At 41.5% G+C, this 21057-nt stretch overlaps 1 protein-coding gene across 1 annotated transcript; it reads left to right on the top strand.

Annotated features, from left to right (window-relative positions):
* The first annotated feature begins 3995 nt into the window (after nucleotides 1–3995).
* Nucleotides 3996–17118, top strand: PARL (presenilin associated rhomboid like). Its single transcript, XM_050902443.1, has 10 exons — nucleotides 3996–4042; nucleotides 4126–4324; nucleotides 4571–4711; nucleotides 7296–7344; nucleotides 9348–9443; nucleotides 10844–10993; nucleotides 11435–11505; nucleotides 12855–12956; nucleotides 14826–14923; nucleotides 16735–17118. The coding sequence occupies exons 1-10, from the start codon at nucleotides 3996–3998 to the stop codon at nucleotides 16850–16852; spliced, it is 1071 nt and encodes a 356-aa protein (XP_050758400.1). The 3' UTR covers nucleotides 16853–17118.
* Nucleotides 17119–21057: the final 3939 nt, after the last annotated feature.

Here is a 21057-nt window from a genome sequence, read left to right as displayed (position 1 = left end):
CAAACAATTGAAGACAGGATTTGTTTTAGGATGTAGCCCACACTGTGAAGGAATATGCAAGTTTTCTGCATTAAAAAAAAAAAAAAGAAGAAGAATTCAAGCCTCCTCCCATAATCATTCATTTTAAATGATTGCAACACTCGGAATTTGTTTGCACAAGGAAAGAAGGATTAAGTTTATTCCACTCTTAAAAATGTGTATATTCCACTATGAAAGTTTAATCTCACATTGAGGAGGGAGCATTTGTCTCTCAAGTGATCGTGTAACCTCTTCAAACCACAGGTAACTGTCAACAGAGAATATCTGAAATAAATGATAAATATAAATTAAGCAACAAATTCAAGCAGACTTCACACCACATGGGCAGGCCAATAATCCAAATGAATGTTTCTGCCTATTACATAGGTATGACCTGTGGAATCACCATTCATTCCTGGCGGTAAGGAAAAGAAGATAAAACTATATGCTCTGCACCATCACTATGGATAGAACATATGTTAAAGTTGTAAACACAGAATTCTCATTAAAATACAATAATTTAAAATATCGTAGGTTTCAAAGTGAGGAAGCTTGGAAACTAGATTTCACAAATACAGAATAACAGCCTTCCTCCACCCTGACCCAAATTCAGCCATGTTATAGTAGGACTACAAATACCACTGTAAGAGTCCTTCTCCCACCCTTAGAACGACTGTCCCGTATTAATGCAGCTGTTAGAGGTGATGAAACATCCATGAGCTCCTCACTGTGGGTGAGTACTCCTCAACAGAAAGGTGCACATGTGGTCTGAATCTAGATGGTGACATTTCAATTCAATACACAGGGAGAGGTAAAGTGGCAAGAAGAACAAACTTTGATAGCATGGTACACGATGGACCAACTGAAAGGTGTTTTATTTTCCATATCCTCTTAAGACAAGCACGCAAAGAAAACCTTTACTGCTTAGAAAGCAAAGCATGCAGTGCTGGTATTTGAATCCTTAGGGGCCAGGGTGTGGGTCTGGTGTCTCAGTGAGAGCCTGGTGATGGGTCACATGTCAATAGGCCACACAAGGCAGGAGCAGAGAGCCCTAGAGCCTCTCCTGAAATGCACATCCTCAGTGGGTAAAACAAGCGCCAGTGAAAAAAAAAAAAAAAAGGCGGGGGGCTGTTTGCTTGTTTAAAAAAATCTGTTTTCTTTCTATTCTTTATATTTCCTTGGCAGCATTTAAGTCCTGCAATCAGTAATCAGTGCAGACAGACATCCATCCAGTGGATCACATTAACAAACAAAACTGTTTGTGATTTCAGACATGCCCTGAGGCAGGACAGACCTCCCTGGCTCCTGGACAAAGGAGGTCCAGCAGCCCGGAATGGCTCTGCAACCCCTTTGCTGCTGTTGTTCCTCCTCTCTTCATCTTCCTCTGCCCCAAGGAGCCACTCTCACTCATCCCTTCCCGACCATGCTGCTACCACACAAAACCCATGGGACCATCCAGATGATACTTTATTCCCTCTGGGCCACCAGTCATGCACAAGACTGCAGTCCCCATGCGATGGGCGGTGCTGATTTCTTACCACTCTTGCAGTTTTAACGATAAATGTAATGCCACCGAAATGCGTTCCTTTAACAGGGTAAGAGTTTGCTAACAGAAACCATCTGCAAAAGAGAAGCTTTCAAAAGCAAACAGCTTGTTACTTCAACTGACACCACATCCATCCTCCTCTTTCAACCTGTACCACGTACACCCTGCCCTTCAGGACTTGATTGTACTAGCTGCCATACACTGTCACTGTTTATAGATTTGAGATGATGGCACAACTAATAGCAAATATGCTTTGCAACTGCCCAAAGGAGAATGACCATAAACCAAAACCAAATAAAGACATAAAGTCCAGAGCATCATCCCTCACAAATTGCACACATAGGCTTACCTACAAATAAGAGCTGTCATGTGATAAAAACAAGCCCTGGGGGAGCAAAAAGATCACCTTAACATTAAAAACAGTGCAGCCAAAATGTATGTGGTTTGAGCATAGGACAGGAAGGGTTAACAAAGAAAAATATTTAAGTCACTTAAACAAACACATCACTCCTGATAAGGTCTCTGGAAGCAAAAACAAGTGATAAAAGTGTCTAAACTGGAAAGTTAAAAAACTCTTTTACTCCTTTTTCATTTTGTTATAGAAGAACAGAGACAGAGCATTGTTTACAACGCTGGTTTCATTTACATAGGTGTATATATATTTTTAACACCAGCAATATATGGCTTTGAACCTGCTAATCATTTCTTAGTTCAAGCAAATTCTGAGGCTGACCCATGGCCACCAGTGCAATCAGAAAGATAAAATTTAGATTTAAATATCGTACTAAACCACTTCTTAGAGCAGTCTCCCACCACAAGCTTACAGATGTTTCATCACGTCAGAGTCTGGCCTTGAGTTGGGAAGGCAAACTCTTTCACTACTTATTAAAAAAAAAAAAGGAACAATGTTAATTCATTTCCTCTCCACTTCCAAACAATTTGACTTTGTAACTGTGCTCCTGAAGTTGCTGTAACTTATGAATAGTCTCATCAGGCTTATAGCCACTTGCAATTACAACATACAGATCATTCTCATCTTGCTATTAACTTTCCCTTCACACAATGAACTACAGAATAATTTGGGTTGGAAGGGACCACATTGACGCCAACCTCCCGCTCAAGCACAGCGCCAACGTTGGGTCAGGTCGCCCAAGCTTTGTCCAGTCACAACAGAGCAGCCTTGAGGGGTGGAGACAGCACAACCACTCTCTGTGGAGTGTGTTCCTCACACCCATGCAGAGCTTTTCCTGCTGCAACACATGGCTGCTGCCTCTCATCCTCCCCATGCACCTCCAAGATAAACCACTGTTTATTCAGCTGCTTGATTTTGGCAGCTCTGCACTCTGATCTCTGGAGGCCCAGGCATGACTGGCATGTAGGCCGCTTGGCTGTCCCATTAGTATCTCCACGGCAACATAGATAACCAGAAAGGTGCATGCAACTTCTTGAAACTTACCAATTACAAGTTATTTTCAAAGCAAACACACCTATTTACTGTTTCCATCTAATTTCAGGAGGATGTCGGTGCTCGCAGCACCGGCTGGGTGAGGACTGCTCTCTGCCAGTGCAATGCCTCACCAGCCCTGCAGGGAGCCGCCCGGCTGCACCGATGGCACAAAGATCATGCCAAGAAGAGCAGCAGCGCCAGAGGCTGGGAGCCCTGGCCAGGAGCAAGGGCACCACAGGCTCCTTGGGGGCACCCGACCTGGGTGAGGGAGAGCATGGCGAAGAGACCTGAGAGGAGGCTGTGGGGCAGGAGCAGCTGCCTCGCGCCTGGTCAGCCACATGCAGCCCTTTGCTGGAGCAGCCCGGTGGTGAGGTGAGGTGAGGAAAGGTGGTGAGGTGTGGTGAAGTGGAGCCACTTGCCAGGAGCAAGGCAAGGCTGAGGCAGCAGCCCCAGCCTCCTCCCTGCCTCCTGGGCTGCTGCAGGCTGAGCCCCAGGCTAGGAGAAGACAGGCTCTGTCTATTGCAGAAGGCTTCTAGAGAAAAGAAGACATTAAAACCATGGAAGCCTCTAATTACGTGGCGCCAGCGCTAGTCGCCAAGGGGGCCCGGGAGGTAAAGGAGCTGCCACACTCATCATGGCGGCCAAAGGGGCGCCGCGCCCCGCAGCGCCACTCCCACTATGGCGGGGCAGAGCCAGGACGACCCTCTCGACATGGCGGCTGGGGCAGGACGTGGCCGGATCCGACCCAGCGGCCGGCAGCAGCCGCGGCACTGCCGCAAATGCCACCCCCCCAGCGGCACGGCGCCGGGACCCCCGTGGGCGCCCACCGTACGGAGCGGTCCCGCGGCGCTGGGGAGCCCCCGGGCCGCACCCCGCCCGGCGCGCTGGGGGTGACCGAGCGGCTCCCCCGGCCGCGCCGCCGGGCGCCCACAAGATGGCGTCCGGCTGCCCCGGAAGAGCTTGGCGCGCGGCGAGGCGCCCAACATGGCGTGGGGGTGCTGGGCCCGCGCCTGGGGCCCGCGGCCACACAGGTACCGCCGGGCTGGGCAGGGGGCGGCTGGAGGGTGGCGGGCGGTGGCGGCGGTGCTGACGGTCCGCGTCTTTCCCCCCGCAGACTGACGGCGCTGCTGGGGCAGCGACAGGGTTTCCGCCGGGCGCGGCCGCGGCCCGAGGAGCCCCCTGCCGCCACCGCCGCCGAGGCCCGGCCTGGCCCGCCGCCCCCGCGCCGCAGCCTCTGCCCGCCGCCGCCGCCCACCCGCGCCGGCCGCCCCTCGCCGCGCCGCCTGGTCAAGCCGTTGCTCTTTGCGGTGGGGGTAAGTGGCTCCGGCGGGCCGGGGGTTGCCGTGCGCGGCCGTGGGGGGAGCGGGGTGGGCAGGGAGCGCCGGCGGGCGGCTCTGTGGCGGGACCCCCGGCTATCAGGGGTGCCTTGGTTCCCATTAACGTGCTAGCGTTGCTCAGGGCTGAGCAACTGGAAACGGCGAGTAACGTGACGTCGGGGTGAGCCTCGGCCGAAGCCACGGGGTGGTGCGTTCGTTTTGACTTTATCCGACATCGCCCAGTTCACAGGCTCTGCCTTCGGATCCGCCGCCATCTGGCAGTATGAGTCGCTCAAGTCGCGGGTCCAGACCTATTTTGAGGAAGCTCGAGCAGACTGGTTGGATAAAATACGGCCGCAGAAGAGGGGGGACTTCAGAAAGCAGGTACGCGGAGCCAGGCCCAGCCTGTTCGCACACGGGTGGGTCCCTGCGGGAGCGTAAAACACGACTGCATCTGTGCTCTGGCGTAGGCACATCTGCGAGCACCATTTGTACAGCAGATACTTGTCCTGTTTATCCTGATTTGTAACTTGGAGAAATAATAGGTTCTCAGCAAATTACAGTAGATGCGTTTCCTTACAAGAAGAACTGATAGAGTTGGTTCTAGAAAACTGTAACTTACAGTATCACTGCAAAAGCTATACTGGAGAAAAATACCATCTTCACCCTGAAATGCAGGGAGGAGAGGTCAGTAGTAGTAGTTTGTATATCTTAAACTAGGTACCTTTTGCTTTTTCAATATTAAAAAAAAAAAAATAATCTATTCTTGCTAGGTCTAAGTGTTCTCAAAAGTGAACATGAATTCCCAAAGAGGACAGAGCTGGCTTAAATTCTGACCCTTAAGCGTAAGATTTTTTTAATGCTCTGGCTTCTGAAGTGCATTCATATTTTCAACCTTTACTTCACAAATATGAGGGTTTAGAGGGCTTTTTTTCTTTATGAGAGCTGACATTTCTATGCAAACACTTTGGAGTCTGGGCAGTAAGAACAACGTAAGTTCTGCGAGACTTGTTATAAATTTAGTTGACATCCTGAAAGTATCAGTCATTTAGTTTTCAATTAAGTGTTAAAAACGGTACTAAACATGCACGTATGTTTTATGTTTGTTTCAAGGTTACTACTGTGGCTTGTGATAGACCAGGCTGATTACTCTTTCAGGTCTGCTTGTCCAAGGAAAGTAGGGCTGAGTGTGGAGCTGGAGAAGCACGGGGTCCTGGGTAGGACACAGAGGAGCTCTTTTTGTAATGTGAATTGTGTGCACTGTGGTACTTTCAAAATGGGCATGAGTTGTGGGTTAACCTTGGCAGGCAGCTAAAGCACCACACAGCTGCTCGCTCACTTCCCCCACAAACCCCCAGTGGGATGGGGGAGGAGGAAAGGAAGAATAAAAGCAAGAAAACTTGGGCGAAAAGATAAAACAACAACCAAAAAATAGTTTGATAAGTGGGAGAAGAGAGAAGAAAACAAAAGTGATGCAAAGGCAATTGCTCACCATCTCCTGTGGGGAGACCAATGCCCAGCCAGTTCATGAGCAAAAGATGGCTAAACCTCCTAAAATCCCCTCTTTGCCCTTTTATTGCTGAGCGTGACATTATATGGTAGGGAATATCTCTTTGGTTAGTTCAAGTCATCTGCCTGGTTGTGTCCCCTTCCAGCCTACTGCGCACCCCATCTATTCACCGCAGGGGCAGAGTGAGAAACGGGAAATGTCTTGGTGGTGTGCAAACACTGTTAAGCAAAAGCTAGAACATTAGTGCGTTATCAGTACTGTTTTGGTCAAAAGTCTAAAACTCAGCACCATATATGAGCTGCTGTAAAGAAAATTAACTCTGTCCTAGCCATGCCTATTACAGCATACTTTCTTGCTTGGTGTATATGAACTGCAGGTGAGATTGTGATTGCCACCTAATATTTTAAATAATTTTGGTTTTATACTTTTGTTTTCCTTCAAAACCTGATGGGGAAGATCTGGTGATTAGCTATCCAAAAAAAAAAAAAAAAACCGCACCAAAACTGCCCTGTTGTTAATAGGCTTAAACACCCAATCCCCATCTTCAACTGGTTAAGTTCTATTTTTAAAAGTTCAGGATACCCCAATAGCTTCTGAGGGCATCTACTTCGTGTGTTGTAGAAAAATCATGTTTGTTCAGTGTTCTTATACTGGACAACTTTGTAGGAGATACCGGTATCTGTATCCTGTGCCTTCATTGCAAAAAAATGTAATGAAGTTGTTTGATATCAAATAGTGAATGGTTTGTTTCATACAGCATTATTTGCCCTCGCCTCCAACCTACAGATAATTTTTATGACATTGTCCCCATCAATATGGTTGGAAGGTCATTGAGCTATCAATAAAATATTTGTCCAAAATTATTCTGAAAGCTGAGGAAGGGAAAGGGGGGTGGAATTTGTCTGTGGGCTGACTGCGCTCAAAATAAACTTTTTCAGGGGTTTTAAACTTGGAGGAGGGCTGGGTGAGCTGGACGCAAGGGGGAATGGATTCCACATCTTGTGAGCCACCTCTGCAAAAGTGACCCTGGCACAAAAGTGGAATCTCTCAAAGGTGGGTGGTGTGATGTTAGACAGCATTAGGGTGAGGCTTAGTCGAGGCAGGGTTTATGCTAACTTTGGCTAATCTGCTAAAGTAAGCATTATGGGCTAGATCCTTGTTTAGTGCAAGCAGAGGTAAACCCATGGAGTTCTGTAAAAGGATATAACCCCATTCTTTTTGAAGAAACTTTTCATCTGTGTTGGGATATTTTATGAAAAGGAGGGTAGATAACTATTCTTGAGTAAGGAAATGCCAACTTGAAAAGCTAAACCAATCAGAAATAAAAAAGTTTGAAACCAATTTACTTAACAGATTTCAAACAAATGCTTTTCATTCTTAAAAAAGTAGAGCCTTACATGACTTTTTGAAATTGCAAATACTCTACAGTGGCACTGATGTACAACAATTCTGTTTCAGGTTAACAGCTGGTGGAATAACCTGACTGAGGGTCAGCGGACTGTGACAGGTTTGTGTTAGCTTACAAGTATTAGACATTCACAGGAAGAGAAATATGGCAAACAGGTACAGTATGTTAAAACAGACGGCTTTCGTAGCACGTTTAGGTTGTTAGGCACAAAGCATGTGTAAACTTAGGCATGCACATACACTTAGTTCTGCTACACTTCCTTCTCACAAACTATTTTTTGTACGCGTTAAAAAAATTCCTGTGCATCTGTGTGAGAGAGTGTGGAGGATTAGCTAGAATCCTCTCCTGGCAACATTCTTCTCAGGAACTGTGAAAAACGGCAAATGCTTTTAGAAGGAATAGGCATATATATTCCACTGATATGCAGAAATAAAATTCCCTAATAGTTGCTTCTTGTTTGCAGCATGACGTATGTAAAATAGCAAAAAATTATCTTGTGAGCTTTCCTTTGGTTATGATGTAGTTTTGATTGGTTAGCCTAACATCACTTGAAATCCCCAAGATAAATGTAATGTGTGGAGAGAAATTGATGAGAACTTGATTCAAATCCAAATAAAGTAGCTGAGCCGTATCTACTGTTTTATATTCTACGTTAAGCATTTACTGAATCTATATTAGCAGGTTGTTAGCAGAAGGTTACTTAAATGCTATTTCTATGTCATTTACTGTTTTACAGAAACATTTTAGAAAAAAATTTTCAACCAACTTACTAACTAGTTGAAAAGTTGACTCCCAGTCTAAGAATAGATTGCATAAGTGCTGAATGTTTTGGGCAAAAATAATCTCAGGCCACTCAATTAACACGTGCTGTCAAGAAGTTTTGTACAATGCTTTGAGTTCTTCAACATGCAAGCCAGGTCACGATACAGATACTAATACTGTATTGGGGCATGGGTGGTGAAGATTCATGTTCTGTAGTCTCTAGAGTGTCCCTCAACATCTAGTTAATCTAAGAAGCAATACAAATTCTAGTTGTTAGACCCTGAGCCATTCACATACCCTTGATTGCCATAACAAGGCTGCGCTTACTGTACTGAAATTGTTGACAGTTCTGTAACATCTTGGTTTAGCATGCAGGGAAAATGTTTCCTCTAATAAAAGAGCATGGTGGAAGAGGATGGAGTGTCGAAAGAAGAGTTCTATTGAAATTTTGGTTCTAGGATTTATATGTCATAGCTTTTCACAGTTCTTCCATTTTGCTGCAAACTTCAAATAGAGAATAATTAATGTGACATTTACCATTATGTAAAGGGATCACAATTATTTTCCCCTTTAATGTTTCTAGCTATTATAAAACATTTTAAATACCTAAATGCTTGGATAGAAATGGAGAAGGCACTTTAAACAAGAAACAATAAATTTGCATCATTACGTATCTAATCATTTACATTCTTATTTAAAATAAAGTAAGATCGCAATAAACATCTGTGCAGTAAAAAGCTGCACATTTGCTATCTCCCAGAGGTGACTATGCCTTAGCAATGTCCACTCAACTTTTTATGCTTGATCTCTAAACAGCATCTTTACAAGTCCCTCAAAACCAAAGCTCCCCCAAAAATGGACAGGATGCGTACTGCGTGTTTGTATGGTTCCCCTAGTCTTCTCCCCTCCACGCGCAGTTAAACACAACTATGCAGCAGATTGGTGGCATTTGGGAATAAGCAGCTAGAGAGGCAAGAAATGAGACCTCTTAAGCTGGCTCTTGTTTCATTGGTTCTACAGTGGAATAGAAGTTTGAAACCATAGCTTGAACGTCTTCAGTACAGATTTTTCTGGGCTGTTGCATTCATTACACTGTATGTTTATAGAGTTGCAATTAAATGTCATATTTCTGAAAGACTTCCACTATATAAATATAGCTTTCAGTATTTTTCTTTGCTTTTTCTAAACTCTATAAAGAAGTGGATACTGCTTTTAATGGAATAGTGAAGAAAAGGTATGATTCTTGTAAGCTTACTTTTGAATGCTTGTTTACAGTAAACATTATGGTGCGTTACATTCATAATTTGCTTTTATACTTCCCCCCCACCCCCCCTTAATAGGTATTATAGCTGCAAATGTCTTTGTATTCTGTTTATGGAGGCTGCCTGGCATGCGACGGATTATGTTTACATATTTCACCTCAGATCCATCCTCCAGTAAGTGAACAGTACTTTGGGTGACTTTTCTACATTGGGATGTAATAGAACCTTTGATCATACTGCAGAAGCTTCAGATGACACGTGGCTTACTTGTAGCTCCATCACCCACAAGCAATCTCAGCCATGCCCAAACACATCATTCTCTCTAGACAGGAGATGGTTTGAGGGGAAAAATGTTAGAAGTAATGGATCTGATTTTTTTAAAACAAACAAACAAAACACTGATGCTTTTCTAAATATTTTAATGTCAGAACTGTTGCCTGCTGTCTGGCCTTTTACTGCATTCAATAGGATGCAGCTCCTGCCTTTGTAAAGGTGAAGAGGCACTTGTCCCAGTGGTATCAACCCCTACTGCTTTCCTGGACAGAATGCAAATCATGCCACTCTTTGGCAAGGAGGAAAATTAATTGTACTGTGTAATGCCATTCAAAAACTAGACGTGAATGTAATTTTTTTTTCCCCCTTTAATGTTCTGCGGGATACAGATAGAACAGTCATCCGTCACATGTATGTGCACTTTTGTCAATAGACAAGCATTAGTGTGTATGTTATGTACGGAGTCCTTGTTTCAAAGCTGTGCTTCGGGTCACATCGGGGAAAAAAAAGAAACAAAACACAAACTTGGCTTTCACTGTGTGTGAAATGTTTTGAAGAGGTTAACTTAGGAAAGCAAGTTACTAATATTTAATGGCAGAACAATTAGTTTTCATTTCAAAGAATTAAAAGGATGAGACAAACATGCGTTAGGAGAGTACTTTCTGCTATCCTCTTAATTTCTGCTGCAAAAGTGGAAACTCAACCAATTCCCTACACATGCTCCAAAGCTAAAGATAGCTATTATCTAGATCTGAGCCCCAGTCATCCCAAACACTCCTATTTTAAATAATGTTGACCTTCAAACCTGCTAATTGGCTTTTTTGCATTTTCAAGGCTGCTGTGTCAGTGAGGAGAGCTAGTAGCTTTTTGAAAAGAAAACTAGTTTTTGAGTCCATCTCTGTAGCAAAATAATTTTATATAGGTGCTCATATAATATATTAAAAATCTTTCACCATGTACATATATAAATAAAATCTCTTTTTTTTCCTTTCCAAAGCATGGGAGATGTCATAAATGTTTTATATGAAACCTACCCCAGTAGGTAATTAAGACTTTCTAAAGTAGCTGTTTGTACAGCTTGCATATCTCTGGGATATACGTTCTACCTTTCAAAAGGTATTGCATGGAATTAGAAATTTGTTACATTTCTGGGTTTGTTACATAGCTTGTATTTCAGAATTCTAAGCATAATTAGCCTATAGTATGTCTTGATAAATTTCTAGTCTGCATGACATGTAAGTTGAAGCAAATTAAAACACTGACTCTTTTTTTTTCCCATTAATTGTTTTTCTTTTTTGTAGGAGCCCTGTGTTCTCCTATGCTGCTCTCTACGTTTAGTCACTTCTCTCTATTCCACATGGCAGCAAATATGTATGTTTTATGGAGTTTTTCCAGCAGCATTGTCTCTCTTCTGGGATGTGAGCAGTTCATTGCAGTGTATCTTTCTGCTGGTAATGTTAAATATATATATATTTACAACATTTTAAAAATATAAATATGTATTCATGCAATAAAAGTGTGTGCATGGTTAATAGATGTATGATGACAGATGTCCATTGTTCAGTCCCACACATTGCTGTATACTGACTGCAGTACTTATTTGCTGTCATACAGAATTTTGACGGGTTTAGGATATTGGGCTTCAAAATATCATGACAATGCAAGTATCTGGTTTTAATTCGTGCTTAGCTACCAAAAATAAAATAGCTCTTAATACAGACTCATGGGAGTTTCATGGGAAAAGATGACAGTTAATTCAAATTAAAACAAAAAAACAAAAACCAAAAACCCACACCACCTTCTTTAGGAAGGTGTTCAGATAACATTGTTGCACTTTCTGATGCTTGTCTGCATTGCTGGCCTTGTTTCCAATAGTAATTTTTCCTTTCTAGGGGTTATCTCCACTTTTGTCAGTTATGTTGCTAAAATGGCCACTGGAAGGTTTGAACCGTCTCTTGGAGCTGTAAGTATCTCAGAATATGGGAGACCTTATAATGATCTCCGAAGCCATTTTCAAAGCCTGCTGTATTCTTTAACCTGCTTAGAAGTCAAGAATATATTTGGGATAATGGAAACTAGGAAGGTTTACCAAAACCAGGTAACCAGGCAGTGATTCCTGTGCAAGAACTTGCCTATTCTTCAAATATGTTAACTCTCTTGCAGTGGCAGCCCAGAACTAATGCCACTTAATGCTAGTGGCTTATAAATGAGTACTTAACAGGAGGCCCTCTTGTCACTGAGCAGATAGTTCAGTTCTATAACTTATTTCATAAATGTTATTTCATAATTGTGTACCAGTCTTCCCTAATTGAAAACAGAGTACTTTAGAAAGAGATGACGTAGTCAGACAATCAAAATGAGTATGTGATACTAGTGGAAGTTGTAGGGCATGCTGTGCAGAAAGGGCAGCACTCCTGCCAGAAGTCTCACAGTATGAAAGATATGAGGCAGGCTGAGGAGGTGTCATGGTTGTCTGTTCTTTACAAGTATTTTTAGTAGTAGAACGTTTTAAAACACTTGTTATAAGTTTGAGGTGAACCTAGACATTTGCCAAGTTTTAAAGGCTTCTTACCTTACTTTACTAAATAACTTTGATAAAAGCCAAAAGTCAGATTCTTATTTTTCAATTGGAATGGAAAAATCTGTTGAGCTGTCCCAAAGTTAGAATTTTTGGTAGTGCTGTCTATGTATTGTCCCTTTATCTTGTGAATAAACCATATCTGGAGCAAGTTACTTTCCATTAGTCTTATTGATCTGAACTTACTGAAATTGCCGCACATGGCATTAGTTTACTCTATTCACAACCTTTCCATTGAGATATTTCATGGATACAAAAGCCCATGGTCAATTCAGTACAGACCAGGGAATTGCTTGTTTCACTGACAAAAGATTTCTTGTCCTCGTCCATCTGTTATTTTCCTTGTTTTTGTACAAGCTTCAGGATGATTCCCTTCGTCTGAGATGTCTGTGTTTGATTAATACATGTTAGATTTCTAGGGTTTACTGGGGAAAAAAAGCACAGTAACATAAATTATCTTAACAATTGGGGGGGAGGTATTTCTTAATTATATAAGAGCATCTGAGGGGTTTTTTTTTTTTTCAGTATTTATAGTTTCAGATATTGAAAATAAATAATGATGTCTTGTTTTATTTTTATTCTGGACTTTGCTGTGGTGCTTTGTACTTTAAGATTTACCACAGGGCTGCATTTGAAAATAAAAGCCAAAAGGAAAACAGGTTCACATGCAGAAAAATAAATTTTCCCTTATGTAACATTTCAGCTTACTTTCTTGTATTTTAATGTATTTACAGTCAGGAGCTATAATGACTGTCCTTGCAGCCGTATGTACAAAGATGCCAGAAGCAAAACTAGCCATCATATTTCTTCCAATGTTCACATTTACAGCAGGAAACGTAAGTGCCTTTGAACTTCAAAGAAATCCTATTCTTAAAACATTTTCCCCATACCTCTCCAGTATCTGAGCATGTGTCCTCTTCATTTGTGTTTCTAAGCTGCTAAATTTATTTTGAAAGAGAATACAGGTCATGGAAGTCCTGGAGACCGATTCCGAATTGTTGCAGCCTAGCACAGTCTTTACACAAGTGTGTAGTGAATTTAGAATTATCCTAAATTCCATCCTCCATGGGTCTGTTTCAATCTGATACTAAGAGGTGAAAGAAGTTGGGAGGGACTCGGGTTCACCTGTCTGAGGAAATGTGCGTACACATACTGATCTTTCTGATGGGTGATATTTTTTATAGCAGCACTTGTTACAGGCTAATCTAATACTGATACACTCTTTTTGAAGAAAAATTTATCAAGATGGGAAAAACAGAATTTCAATTCTCAAGGGAAATAACAGTCCAGCCCTGGAGGAATACCTGCCTCCTCATTTGGATACCATCTTTTGATACTTTTAAGAACACTGTTGGGATTAGAAATAAACTATTGAGGCTTTTCTTCATGTTGTAGTACTAGGACTCCTTTTTTGTTTCATTAAGTTATTTTAAGCACATCCACTGCCCCAGTTAAGAAAAGCTTCTCATGTATATCTTGACTTGCTTTAATAAGTTAATCATCTTTGGTCCACTACTTAAAGTTGTTTTACTTAAAGCAGTTAAGCTTTGTCATTTCAAGATCATGAGATTTAATATTTTTTGTAAGTGAAGCTTACAGATTTGAACAAGTGTTCTTAGATGTAGCCTTCATGTTTTTCTTGCACTTCTGCTTGAGTGGACCTGGTTTTTTGCGTGCTACCCTTTAATTGCATCTTTCCTAAAAAAAATGGCCAGGGTAGAAATACTGGCAGAGCCACAGAGAGCATTGCCATGAGGAAGTACTCATTGCAACAGTAAAACAAGAGCAATATTTGCTATTGCAGTATAAACGTTGGAATAATTTTAGCCCTAAGTAATTTTAGCCCTACTATGTAATTGTATTTCTAAACTTTAGGTACTCCTTTAGCCTACATTACATATACTGTAATCAGCTTTTAAAATAAACAAGCCAGTGTAGCAATATAGCTGCTATTCTAACACATATGCTTAAGGAAAGAAATCCTACTTAAAGTAACATTTCATCCTAACATTAAATCTGTTGGTCTTTTTGGAATGAGGCATGTAGTAAAATTCTGCATCATTAGTTATGGTGGTTTGTGTCTCCTGAGGATGGTATACCATTGCTTATGCTGTTTCTGGCCGTGGAGTTTTTCGCTATCATCCTGATTTTTCTACCTTGCAACAGATGTGTCATTTAGGAGAGTGCGATGATCAATTTATATGGGATAAGATGACAGGGATGCTGCCCGACATGTTCCATCCACTAGAGGGTTGTGTTTAGGAGGACAGATGCACATAAGTCTAAGCTATGTCAGAATTAGTGAATGAGAATGTTGCAGTTACGTATTTTGTGGTGTCTTTTATAGCATGTACTCTTTCAAGTAACTTCCTTTTTTTTTTCTGACCTGAGTTTGGAATGTATGTGTAGCTTTAGAAATGAAGATTGGAAGAGACTGAGTATTTGAAAAGGACACATTCCTACCCCACACTATTCTGTAACTGCTCATGTCTGTATTGTGACAGCACCGTACGGCTAAGGACCGAGTCTGTTGTTTTAAAACAATTTTATTTTTTTTTTTTTACAGCAATTGCTTTGATATAAAATTTATGGGATGTTTTTTTGATCCCAAATTTTTGCTCTGTGCCAAAATAGGAAACGCTGTTACCAGTGGCCATTATATGCTGTGACTGATCCTGTCCATTCCATGTTCTGTTCCTTTCCAGGCTTTAAAAGCCATAATTGCATTTGACACTGCAGGACTCGCTCTAGGCTGGAGACTTTTTGACCATGCTGCACATCTTGGGGGAGCTCTCTTTGGAATGTAAGTCTGTATTTACTAACTTCTGTTTGTTTCGTATTTAAATTCATCCTATATTTTTTCCTCTTTACTTCCTCTTACCTCTGAAGTGTGGGGTTTTTTTGGAAAGTTGTCTTAAGTAGCATTGAAGACAACTCACTGTTATCCTTGTAGTGCTGTAAAATTGTGTGGAAAATTCTGTTAACAGATGCTTAGAACTGAAAGAAATTGAGCTGAACTGCCTTAGAATGCTAGATTAGATGTCAGATTGTCCTGTCACTGTAACCTGGGCTGGCTGTCTCTGTCCTACCCTCCCCAGCACGTTGAAGAGAGTCACAAGGCAGAAAAGATTCTCACAAAACACAGCATGGACAAATTAAAATAACTTCAGAATTAAACTGCTAAGAAAATTTCTTTGTCTGTGTTTTTCCTCTAATTAATTGCCAATTTAGAGAGAGCTACAGAGTTAGTATAAGCTCAGGCCAAATTCCTTTGAGCAGCCTCTACTGCTGTTTCTCAATGTTGCTGCGTTGTCTTTGTCTAAAGCCTTCTTAATTGGGAAGAACTACTAGAAACCAGTTTGTAGGAAACAGCTCTGCATTGTTCCATGTTTGAACTGCGTTACCTAATGAGTTTTTCCCCTTTTACCTGATTGCAGTGTTGTCTTAATTTGCACACTTATTGCTAAGAGCATTTTTAAACATTTTATGTAGGCATTTTAAAAGCCTACCTGAGATTTGACTAGGCTGGACAAAGAACAGGTGGAGGACACTTTTATTTTGGTCTACGAACTGCTTTGCCTTTGTTTGCTGTTTCTTGAGTTTGGTGTCAGTAAGTTCTGTGCTGCAGTGTCTCCTTTTCTCCCCTTCTCTGCCATCACAAATGCATTTGATGTAGTCTTGCTGATTTGTAACTACCTGCTGCCATGATGTATCTATATCAGCTTGTTCATTATAATGCAGATTCATATATTATTAAAATAGGATAGCAGTCGCAGTAAAAATTGGCGTGAGTTGACAAGTATCTTGCCTTCCTCACCTACATATGTTCTACTCTGTGACCACTTTGGTCACTTCATCCTAAAACAGGGCCTCTATGTAGGACATATGTTGAATGGCCAAAGTAGTTTCTATACATTGCCTCACAGACAAGTGTCCACTTTGGAAACCGGCTACATGATTTAAAGGAATGGCCAGTTTACCTAGCACTGGCTGATGGCTCATATAAAAGTGCTTTTGTTATTCAGGCTTGTGTTGAGAACCTTCAGCCTATTTCCATGCGGTTGCTTCCCCTCCCGCCTCTCCTCTCCACCATAACCTCCCCTGCTTAATCACTTATGTTGATATTCATATATCAGCATATATAGTTCTCTATGAATATAAATTAAGCTAGAACACTTTGATAGATTAAGTCTTCATTTAGATGTTTATAGAAGAAAATTCACTTGGAATGTCACTGTTCATTATGGGGCAGTTGTATTTACATATGAGAAAAATACTTTTACTTGGTGTTGTCAGTAAGGATTAGCACAAGCAACAGTACTGTTTTAACAGTCTCTTAAATGGAAATAGAAATCATGAGAGCATGAAATTAAAGGCATGAAAACCATTTATTCTCAGGACTGAGACAAGCAAGAACGCAAAGAAGTTAACTATTAGGAGTCAAGAGAACAAGCGGCTTACCTGCCACTGCCACTTTCCAGGAATGTTGTTCTTTCTTCCTCAGTTTATCTTGTCTCCTATACTAAGCATTTGTTACTTAAGTTTAGTCATCAGCCTGTTCCTCAGATACAGAGAAAAACTGCAGTTAGTTTTAACTAGTATTTTCTTTCTCAGGTGGTATGTGACTTATGGCCATGAGCTCATCTGGAAGAACAGAGAACCACTGGTGAAAGCTTGGCATGAAATGAGGACAAAGAACACAGGAAAGGGAGGAGGTGGAAGATCTAACTGATTCTAATCCTAGAGATTCCTTGTGCCCAAGTGGTATATTACTTGAAGACATGGGATTGAATTGGTTTTGAAGGTTTTTTGCTATTCCACATTATGCCTCTAAGGAGCTGAAGTTTCTAATGTAAACTACAGTTACAAAAATGCGTCTCAATAGAAAATGAACTGTGACAAAGGTTGAACAATGGAGGTTTTTATCCTCTTGTTTTCTGAGGTAACAGTCTGCATTACATGTTTTTAAAGGAGGAATAAAAAAAGCTTTCCAATGAAGTGACCAAAAATTCTGTTCAAAAAACTTCAAAATGCAGTACAACTAGATAAACATTTTTAAAACTGAGGAAGTTAATGGATCACGCATCCCCCTAACATCCACCAAACAACACTAGGTGCTTTCCTGGAAGGCACACTTTAGACAGATTGGACTCAACATAAGGCTAATGTGGTGAAGTTCAGTGGTCTTTATTGTTGAAAAGATTGGATGAGATAAGCCAATGGTCTCTTTTGATCTTAAACTTGAAATACATGAAGCAATACTGGATTGTTTGCCAAAGCTTACATACTGGTTAATGGTCCAGCTTTATTTGCCAACTGTGGCTTATTCAACCTGTTTTTCATTTCTATCCGCTTCCAAGATGCTGTCACATATTGTTAGAATTTACTACAGTAATATCTTCATAATTACGTGCAGTGGAAGAATGACTTACACTGTGGTTTTGGATATTTTACCATGAGTTATGCTGCTTTCTATATTCTTTCACTGCATTAGGTTTTTGTTTTGTTGTTTGTTTTTTTTTTTTTAAAGTTGTGCTGTATTGCTAGTTTCCTTTAAGGTTTTTCTAAGAATTTTAGAACAGTAACATTTGGTTCAGAATGTGCCAGTTCTAGGAAAATAAACATCTTCAGGAAAAATAGATGAGGTGCCTGAGAGCAGCAGCACTGTAACCAGAAGTAACTACTAAAGTAAACCTGAAGGTAGTACCATGACCAATGTTTGTATTACACAAATAAAAAAATTGGATTTTGGGTATGCTGCTACTCTGTGCCTGTCCTGCAAGGATGACTACCAAACCCCTGGCAAAGGGCTGAGGAATCTGCCCAGATATGAGCTGGTGGGTTCAAACCCTTAACTCTTCCCTGTAGGCTGAATTAGTCATTCCAGATGGACTTTTTTGCCAAAGAACACGTTGCATCTGTAAGAAGCGACTTGTGCCTTTTTAATTTACAACAGTGCCTTGCAGAAGATAATACATTTCATGTAGGGATAAAGAATATGTAATGCGAAATGGCACCAGTTGTAATAAATGGAGTACAAAATTGCTGTAACTCCCTTATTGCTACAGGCCAGTACTCAAGTCTAAATTTTTTTCTCCCTTGGAAAATGAGACACTTGAGGATTTGTTCTTTTAAGTGCCTGTCAACTTAAACACTTAAAAAAATGAAAGAGTTGGAGTATCTAATATTCCTTTGCTCTGCTCCAGAAGCTTTCTGGCTTTCTGTTTCTAATCTGTCACTTCTTCTCCTTTCCCACTTCCTTCTCTGATACTCAGGGCTAAGCATGCCAGTTTTTGGGGCTTCAGCCACAGTGCAGCCCTGCCTGCAGCAGAGGGCAGCCAAAGATGCCACGAGACACACTGCTGCCAGCAGCAGCCACCTCCCACAGAGGCAGGGAGAAGCCAGCAGCATCAGAAGATGGCCACTGAACAAGCTTGTCATAAGAGAGTATTTCATGCCAAAGAAGCTCAAAAGCCATAGCTCACAATATTTTGCATGTTGGTTTTACACCTATTTAACACCTATCTGTTGTCTTCATCCACTTCCTTTTATTTTTTCCCCTTCTCTTCCTTGCATTACCTCTTGTGCACTCAACTTACCTAGTCTCTTCAACGCTTCTGTATTTGCTGAGGGTTTTTTTAGAGATCCTGACTGAAAGCAGCAGGGAGTAATATTACAGGAAATACAGTGTATAAACCCTTAAGGACATTGTATTTTACAGGTCTAGAAGAATAAGCCAAGGTTACAATTAAGTTCTTCACCAAAGTAGCCAGTGCCCACCACAGAGTTTGAAAGGCATGCCCCTGTATCGCTTGCAGAGACTGGAATCCCACTCGTGGTCTGTTAGACCTGCTAAGACAACGTGGCATTGCTGCACCCTTTCAGCTTGAAGGAAGGGTGCAGATGAGCACCACGACATTTTCAGGCTGACCCTTCAGAGGCAATGCCTGCACTTCTGCTGGATTCTCGGAGTTGCAGGGGTTCAAAGTTCCTGAAAAACCATCCTGGAACTGCCAGAGAGGTTTGGAAGTCACCATCTTTTCTGTCAGTGGCTGTGGTTTGAGGGTCTCTTGCCTAAGCTTCACTTTAACTTTAGGCATAACAGCATTCACCCTTCTAAGGGCCGTTTAGTAACTGCATCTTCCTCATTTATAGAAACCCTCGAGGTATGTAACATACATGAGGTTGTACAAAAACATTCACATGGCCAAGCAGTGGGTTTCATGTCATTTTGCACCTGAGCCTTTCTGCAGCATTGTCTGCCAAAGGTAAACTATCTTCTCTGGTCCAAAACGACTTTCAAACTGCAATAGGAAAGTCAATACTCAAGTGAGTCAGACAAGGAATGGCCTGGAGTTACGACAGCTCACTAGAGTAAATAAGATACCTTTCTGGCAAGCAAATGCCGTTCTTGCAAAACCTGGCACCAGTATATGCCAGTATCTCGGTATTTAGTCACACCTTTGAATGGCAAAGAAATTAGAAAAATGAAAAAAGCAAACAAACAACCCAAACCCAGAAAAAACAACAAAAAGAACCAACCACCTAAAACAAAACTAACCCCATGGAAAGACTTTTTTTTCCCCCTTTTCAAAGAGCTTATTATTGTGAATAAAAATACAATGTGGTAATTATGCAGATGCTTGGCAGAGACAGCGGCTAGTGTTTGCATACGAAAATAGCAATAAGTATAAAGTCATGGTTAATCATGTAGAAACACAATCCTTCATCCTTTTTCAATGGCTTTAAGAAAGTCTGCTGTGGCCTTGCCACGTTTAAGGAATATTTTGCTTCAGTGTAGTGATCTGCTCTATTGAAATTTCATTTTAGTATTAGAACAGACTGAGCTTTCAGCCCCCATTCCTGGCAGCAACAGCTGGTTTGCTCTCTGATTGGATGCCTTGCCTTTGTCTTAATGTTGCAGTATATTTCCCTCTCCTCCCTGCCTGCCCGCCCCCCCCCGCCCCTTTTAATCATGATAAATCTCTTCTAAATGCAGACAACTTTTTAATCTCATCCAGCTTCTTCTGGTGTCCCTGTCTGAGATAGCTTGTAGGATGAAATTGGCACAAAGGCTATGATGAGCAGCTGCTCAAAGCACTCCCTGATGCTGTAGGTGGGCTCCGAGACGCGCAGTGCCAGAGCTGAACTCAGTACTAGGAAGTGGCAGGCACAGGGAGAGCAGAGACATCCGATTTATTCTCAAATGTATTTTGCTAAGTCAGGCCTAGGAACAAGGATCAGAGCATCATTTGTACTGTGCCAGTGATAACAGATGATAAAGCGGATGTTCTGTTTTCTCCTGTGACTAAAATCCATTTCTCTTTACCAGGGTAAAGTGTTGTACATTTCACCCAAATATTATTTATTTTTACAAGTTACTACATAGAGCAGAGTAGTTCTAGGAAAAAAGAGCAGCAGAAAATTAGGAATATGCAGGGAGACATTTCTTAAAAGTAAAATTACGTTTGTGGATTTTTCAGGCAACAAAAGAAACGCAGCATCCAATATCCCGTGTGTTACTGTGTCAAGACTTCTGTGTGGGACCAAAACATTGTTACCTGAAATTTCCGAGTCTCCTTGCCCTAACTGACACACATAGGGGGTGAAATCAAAACTGCTAGTAGCACCGGCAAGTGCCAAATCAGATATTTAGAACAGGATCATCTGCAAAGGAATTTCTTTCTATCCCTTGATAACTGTGTTTCAAAGAGAGGCCAAACACTCAAGGAGAGGTTCTGCCTCAGTCCATATCCATATTTCTAGCCCTCCTCACCCCCAGAAGCAGGTGCAAATCTGGACTGAGGTCTGATGTGCTAATGCACTACAGATACAAACTGCTCAGCTGAAATAAAGCAGTAATCTTAGCTTTTTGAGTTCCACTGCATAATTAATTTCTTATTAGATCTTATCAGATAACCACCTGTAACTAGATTA

The sequence above is a fragment of the Gymnogyps californianus genome, chromosome 10 (assembly GCF_018139145.2).
Source record: "Gymnogyps californianus isolate 813 chromosome 10, ASM1813914v2, whole genome shotgun sequence".
Taxonomy (NCBI): domain Eukaryota; kingdom Metazoa; phylum Chordata; class Aves; order Accipitriformes; family Cathartidae; genus Gymnogyps; species Gymnogyps californianus.
Note: the sequence above shows the minus strand (reverse complement) of the source record. Positions and strands in the feature narration are given on the sequence as shown.